At 63.6% G+C, this 7067-nt stretch overlaps 1 protein-coding gene across 3 annotated transcripts in view; it reads right to left on the bottom strand.

Moving 5' to 3' along the window:
- The window catches only part of MYRF (myelin regulatory factor), a 32776-nt gene extending 26539 nt beyond the window's left edge, over window positions 1-6237 (bottom strand). For all 3 annotated transcript variants that reach the window (XM_076001828.1, XM_012778267.2, XM_076001827.1), the window contains exon 1: window positions 6127-6237. In XM_076001828.1, coding sequence (XP_075857943.1) covers window positions 6127-6172 — 46 coding nt within the window. In that variant the 5' untranslated portion in view covers window positions 6173-6237. The remainder of the gene's footprint in view (window positions 1-6126) is intronic.
- Window positions 6238-7067: the final 830 nt, after the last annotated feature.

The raw sequence follows: 7067 nt of genomic DNA on the forward strand, positions 1-7067 counted from the left end.
GGACAGATGAGTAGAATACACAGCGTTTTAGAAGGTTCCAGGCAGCGGGGACAGCCAGTGCATAGGCCCTGCGGCATGAGCACACTGTACGTAGCGCACAGGCCTGCGTGCCAGGACACAGGGCACGCAGTGCTCACAGACCCCATGGTGAGCCCTGACCACACACACCTCACAGCGGGCACAGCTTCACATGCAGAGGCAATGGCCTAACCCAGGAAGAAAGACCTTCCTCCTCCTCCTCCTTCTCTTCCCTTCAGTCCCTCTCCCCACCAGCCCAGACCCTCCCCACCACCGGCTCCAGCGGGAGCCAGGTCCCACTGAGCGAACTTAGTGTCCCAGGCCGAACTCCCTGTAAAGGCAGCCCCTGCCTCCAAGCTAGCAGGGCAAGGGACTGGGACTCCCCCCACCCCCTGCAGGGAGAACCAAGGAGAGAGAAGAGGGGAGTGAGGGAGGCGCCAAGGGAGGCAGGGTCCCCAGACTCCACGGAGGAGAGACAGGCAGTGGTTGAGCTAGGGGCTGGGGGGATCCAGGTCAGCTGGAGGAAGAACTTTCCTCACCGATGTGACCAGAGGCAGAGGGAAGACAAGGCCCTCCATAGTGCAGGCCAGTGGGGCTCTGGACCCAACTGTCCCCATACCCAGGAGCTTTGCCCTTCTTCCCCTCCGACCCCAGGCCTTGGCACTCTTGGGGTCAAACTGCTCATGTCACACAGCTATGACCATCTGAGAGAGGGCTCTGAGGTCTGGAGAGGGCAAAGGCTGGACAGACACCACCTAGCATGGCCATCCGGGGCGGGTCAGTCGGGACCTTCAGCATGCAAGGAGAAGCCCCCTTCTCAGCTGGCACCAACTGTACGCCAGGGTCCCGTCCCGCTCTGCCGTGGCCACCCTGATGAGCCTGATGCATCACCTTCTTCTCCTGCCCCAGCGCCCCCTCTCGGAAACAAGGGGACTCCACCCGCCTTCCACAGTGTCCCAGGACTGTGGGATCCTAACGTATGCAAAGAGTTCTGGCCTGGGTGGGGCCGGCAAAGACAAAGGACAGTCAAGCCCCTTCCCCCTTGCGTTCGGCAGGAACAAGTTCCGCATCTCTGCGGTGGAGGGTGGGGCAGATGGGCTGGACGTGCCAGGGACAGGACCAGGCATCAGGGCCACGCAGGGCCAGAGCTGCCAGGGGGCAGGCCCCTGCACACAGACGCGCTCAGCTAGGCTGATGGCTTTCCTTCATCTCTGGAACAAGCAGCCCAGAGAAGGTGAGGGGCTTTCCCAAAGCACACAGCGCCAGCCGCAGGGCCGCAGCCCAAGCTTGGGAGCATCGACCTATCTGTGGGTGAATAATCCTCAAGGTGGGGGGCACGACACCTGCGGCGCTGTGCAAGTCCCATGGGACGGTCACCTTGATCAAGGCTGATTTTAGGGAGCCTTGATAGTGCCCTGCACGGGCACTATCTTGCCTAACCCCACGGGGCCCCTGCGAGGCAGGCACTGGCACAACAACTTCATTCCCATTTTACAGGTGAGACGATGGCTACAGGCACAGAGTGCAGGGACGTGGCCAAGAGTGGCAGGGCTGAGAGCAGACCCCAGCTGCCACCCCAGTAGGTGCGCAAAACCGTAAGGTCATCCATGGGGCCACCCACACCATCTCTGAAACCTTGGGATGGGAGAGGAGGCCCCCACACCCCAGGTGGTGAGGGAAACTGAGGCCCAGAAGAGGGCATTAGGCCATGAGGAGAAAGAAGGCAGCAGGGAAGGCAGGGCGGGGCCATCCTGTTAATGATTCAGTTAATAATTTCTGCTCCCAGTTCCTTATCGGGGAGGGCAAAGTCCAAGGGCGGCAGCCAATCAGCAGCCCCGCTGCACTGTTACCCAGCAGCCTCTGCTGCCAGGGCTCCCCTGTCCTATAACCCCTTAGGAGTTGGGAAGTGGGGGGCTGGGTCCCCAGGGAAGAGGCCATTCTGCCCTCACGAGCCCTCCTTGGCTCTGCCTAAGACCCCAAGGGGCACTGTGACCAGCCCTCCAGACCCAGGAGAGGCCTGGGGCCAGCCGGTTGGTAAGGGCATGCTCCTCACCCCTGCACTGACCCCAGGCCCTCCCAGAGAGGCACTTCCCGGGCACACCCCCACCCGCCACCTCTGTTCACAGATCCATTGTTGCCTCCATTGACCCAAGAACATTTCCTGCCCCCCTCCCGCCCCCGCCCTGTGGCCCTGCACTGGGTGTCTGGGACATGGGATGAGTCAGACCCCCCACTACCATCTCCCCTCCCACCTGGGCCCAGGACCCGGGCAGCTCTGGCAGTCAGCTCCACCGACTGGGGCTGGGACAGGAGTCCTCCAGAGCTCCTCCTGTCATCTCCCTGGGGGCCAGGCTCGGCAAGCCCTGCCCCTGGCTGCCTCTGCCACCTGCCTACCCCCTGTGTGTATTCCAAACAGACAGACAGCCTGAGCCGGGGTGCAGTGCCACCCCCATCTTGCACCCCAGTTCAGCCCAGACTCCTGTCCAGGTGGAGGTCCTCTCTTCAAGTGGTCAGGCTGATCTCTGGGGCCTCCTCCTGCCCTCCAGAGGCAGACATACTGGTCTCTGACAGGTGGCCCCCAATCCTCCCCAAGGCCCTGGTGACAGAGCAGAGAGCTGGGGGTTGGGTGTCTGCTCTGGCCAGCCCCGGCCAGCTCTGGCCAACTCCCTTCTCTCGGCACCTCAGCCAGCGCCATCCTACGCACCCACCCCACGGCTGGGGGAAGGGCAGCTTTCAAACCAGGATCCTGGTGCTCTGGGGGCCGTGGGGAGCTCAGTCCCCCTTTGTCCACTGTATCTGTCCTATCAGGAGATCGTGAGTTTGTTTGATGGCTAAAAAAATGACATTGGAAGCCCCTGCTCTGGCCCAATGCACCTACTTACCCTGGGAAGGGAAATGAGGCCAGAGAAGAAAGTCACCAGGCCAGGCCACCCATTTGGGCTCAGAGGGTGCGACATCCCAGGCCTCCCACCTCCGGCCCTGGGGGGTGGGGGGCTCCAGAAGCCAGGTAGAGGCACCTTCTGGAAGCCCACTTCCCTCCACACCCACCTGCTTTCTGGGGGGCACTGGCTGCTCCCTTGAGCCTCATGTGCCCCTACAATCAGGGGCCAGAACCCACCCCCTTCTAGGCTCCCAAATGTCCCAGGGCTGGGAGATGAGCCTCTTCAGGGCTGAAAGCATCATGGAAACCTTCTCTGCCACACCCTCCTGTCTTGTAGGTGGTGAAAAGGGGCCCAGAGAGGGCAAGGGCTCCCTGGGGCGTCTCTGGGGGCACACACAGGGTCACCTAGCTCTCAGCGGCCCGGCAGCACCAGAACCTCTGAGGGCTGGCAGGATCCTCAGATGCTGCCCGTGCCGGCCCCAACCTGGCTCTGGGGTCAGAGGCCCCAGCCAGCCAAATGACAAGGAATACGCCCCCCTGAGACCTGGTTACCTGCTGGCAGCCAGTGCATCCTGCCCGGTGGGTCCCCCTCTGCAGGCCCTGTGCCCGCCGATCCGAGCTGCCTTGCCTCTGTCCAGGGGATTAGCTGGGCAGTCACGGGGGCCCGGCTGTACCAGCCTCGAGGGGGCCGCCCTGTCCCGGCCTCCCACCCGAGGCCCAAAGCGCCTTAGCCCCCAGCCCACCACCCGCACAGGGCAGGACGCAGGACCCATGCCTGGTGTGCCTAGGGAGGGGCCCACATCAGGTGAGGGGTCTCGGAATGCTACTGCCCCTCAGCAAAGCCCTTGCCCAGTCTCCCGGCCCAGAGCCAAAGCACACACCCCTCTACCCACTGTCCAGAGGGAGTGGCCGTGGCCAAGCAGGACCAGAATGAGAACTCAGGCGTCCCCCGCCCTGAGTGTGAGAGCGCACGTTGTGCCCACGTGCTTGGGGCGACTTATGCACAGGCACGAAAGCACCGCTTCCCACTCCCTCGCACCGCTGCACCTGGAGCACACCAGGCCCTGCGGCTCCCAGGCGCTCCCCCGCACCCACGCGGGGTCCGCACACACCGCAGCCCACCCACACCTCCCCCATCGCAGGCCCTGGGAGCAGTCTCCAGCCCGGCCCTCCTGGGCGGGTGGCCCACTCCCGCCCCTGCTCCCCACAGACATTCTTGAGTCTCCTCTTATCTCTCTGGAGGGAGCAGCACAGCCTCCCGGCCAGGCCGCATGGCTGAGCCGTGGCGTCAGCCCCCGCTCCCCCACCACTGCCAGGAGGGAAGTTGGGCTCAGGAGGCAGGAGCCCAGCCCACCAGGCCCCCCCACATCGCCCGGGCCCAGGGTCCTGCGGGCGGTGGCCAGGGATATCCTCCGGAGTCAGGGCGGCTGGGCCTTTGGGCGGCCATCTGGGTACCTAGCAGGCTCCCGGCATCCCCAAACAGTGTCCCCCAAGCAAGCAGTGCTGTCTCCTCTCCTCTTCCTTGGGCGTCCCCAAGCCCCACCAAGCCCCTCGAGCACTCCTAAAGGCTGAACAGTGCCTGGGGGACAACAAGAGCCCCTGGGGCTGATGCGGGCTGCCTAAGACTCCCACATGGCCCAGCTGCGTCAAGATCAACTATTCATCTAGTCCAAGCCTGCTTTCCTGGGGCTTGGGAGCACTGGGGTGTCCAGAATCCCGGAGGGGGGTGCCCTTCCCTGGGCTGGTCAGCAAGCAGGAGTGGCCAAGAGTTCCCGCCCCCCAAGTCACGGAGAGAGAAACTGAGGCAGAAAAAGGCCTTTCTCTCTCCTCCACGGGACTCCAAAGCGATCTGGGGACTGGGCTTGAAACTTGGGTTCACACTTCTGAAAGGTTCCAAATGCACTGAGGAGCAGGGTGTGGCTTATGGACCGGGGAAAGGGTGGGGGCAGGGGCTGAGCCCCCCAAGTTGGTGGAGTGGGGCACAAAAGGGGCCAGTGGGTCTGGCTAGAGTTCTAGGGAGGTTCTGAGAAGCAGAGTGGGCTGGGAGACGTCAGCCTGCACCTCGCCTCCTCCTCCCCCTCCCACACCCCGTCCCATCCCTCCAGAATCCAGCACTCAGGGAGGAGGGACAGCCCTGGAGGAGGGGCGGGGGTGCTCAGGAGAAGGGGGGATTGGTGAGATGCAGGAGCAGACCTCCAAGACCAATGTGGGGGTGGAGGAGGAAGAAAATATGGTGGGGTGTGCGTAGATCCCACCCTGAGGAGGGTCCTTTCAGGGTAGAGGGGAAAAGGTGAGGTCACTTCTGCAGGGACAAAGTCAGAGACATAGTTCCAGGGACAGGTGTGGAGACAACATAACCCGAAGGGGCCTCACAGGGCTGGAAGGATGCACTTCCCAGCACTGGGAGGGTCTCAGAGAGCAGAGGTGGCTGGTGGCAGGGATGCCAGCTTCAGGAAGGTTCCAGCCCCAGGAAGGTTCCAGCCCCAGGAGAGCTTGCTAAGGAGGGCGGTCCCAGCCCCAAGTAGGGGAGGAGTGGCTGCTTCAAGGGGAACTTCAGCCTTGGGAGAGGGGACAGCACTGCAAAAGACAGGTGACAGTCTGGAAGGGGGTCACAGACTCAAGGGGCCCCTAGCCTCCTGGAAGCACAGTGGGGAGGTCCCAGCTACTAGGACTTAGGCTCGGGGGAGGGTGCCAACCTTAAAGGCACACAGGGGGTCTTGGTCTCTAGGCACGGGAGCCTAAACTCTGGGAAGCAGGAGAGGGGTCTGGGGTGCCAGCCTCAAGAGATATGGAAGATCCCAGAAGGCGTGCTGGGGGTCTGGTTCTGACCTGCGTGGAGTTCCAGAGAAGCACAGTAGAGGGTCCCCAGACTAGGGAAGTGTTCCGGGGGTGGGGGTGGGGTCACAATTTAGGAAGACTCCAGGTCACGGAGAAGTCAAAGGAGGTCCGAGACTGAAAAGGGATACCGCCCCAAGGAAGCTGCGAGATAGGGGACAGGGAGGGGACGCTCAACTTCAGTGGCGGTGTAGCAGCCTCCAGGAGACTCCGGGTCCTGGGAGCCACGCACGGCAGGCTCGTGCCAGCCGGGAGGAGGGCCCCAGCCAGAGCAGGCGTTCTGGGGGGTCGCGGCGTGGTGGAAACACGGCGGGGGGCCCAGTCCCGGGGAGATCGGCTGGGGGTTCCCGGCGCACGACGGTCGCCGCCCGCGCTGGCCCACGGTCTCTCACCTTCGAAGAAGCGCTGCAGCGCCTCCGTCTCGTCCACCACCTCCATGTCCGGCCTGCCCGGCGCGCGCTCCGGCCGTGGCCCCGCTACAACCCGGCCCGGGGGCGCGGCATCGCCGGCGCGGCCAGCGCGACAGTCCCGGCTCCGGCTGCGGTCCCGCCCGGTCCGCCGCGGCGCTCGCCCCCCGCGCGGCCCTGGCCCGGCCCCCGCCCGCCCGCGCGCCCCGCCCGCCGGGCCCAGCGCCCCCTGCCGGTCCTCCGCGGGCAGGGCGCGCGGCTCCTCCCGGCGGCGCCGGCGCGGGGTCGGTTCCCGGCCGGTCTGGGGGCGCGGGGAGCCCGGCCTGGGGGTCGGGGCAGGCGGGCGAGGTCGGGGTCGCGGTGGGCTGGGTGGGGCTGGGGTCAGAGGCCACCCCTGCCCCGCAGTCCTCGCCCTCTCCTCGGGATTCGAAATCCAGACCGCCGGGACGTCCCACGATTCCTCTGTCTCAGCAAAGATGACAACCTGCATTTAATGAGCAAGTGTTACGTGCCTACTGGCACTAAGCACTTTACAGGCGCCGCCTCCTTTAGCACCCTGCCGTGGAGATGCTATTATTATCCGCCTTTTACCGAGGAGGAGACTGAGGCTTAATGAGGTTAAGTGCTGTCTGAGGAAGCGCTGTCCTGTCGAACTTTCTGTGATGACCGAAATGATCTCTGCCTTGTCCACTTCGGTAGTCACTAGCCACAAGCGAGCACTTGAAATGAGGCTACTGAGACTGAGGGACTGACTTGTCAATTGTATTTAATTTTAATGAGTTTATATTTAGGCCTGTCCAGGTGGCTCACGCCTATAATCCCAGCACTTTAGGAGGCCAAAATGGGAGGATCACTTGAGGCCAGGAGTTCTAGACCAGCCCGGGAAACACAGTAAGACTCTCTAAAATAAATAAATGAATACATAA

Source organism: Microcebus murinus, chromosome 4 (assembly GCF_040939455.1).
Source record: "Microcebus murinus isolate Inina chromosome 4, M.murinus_Inina_mat1.0, whole genome shotgun sequence".
Taxonomy (NCBI): domain Eukaryota; kingdom Metazoa; phylum Chordata; class Mammalia; order Primates; family Cheirogaleidae; genus Microcebus; species Microcebus murinus.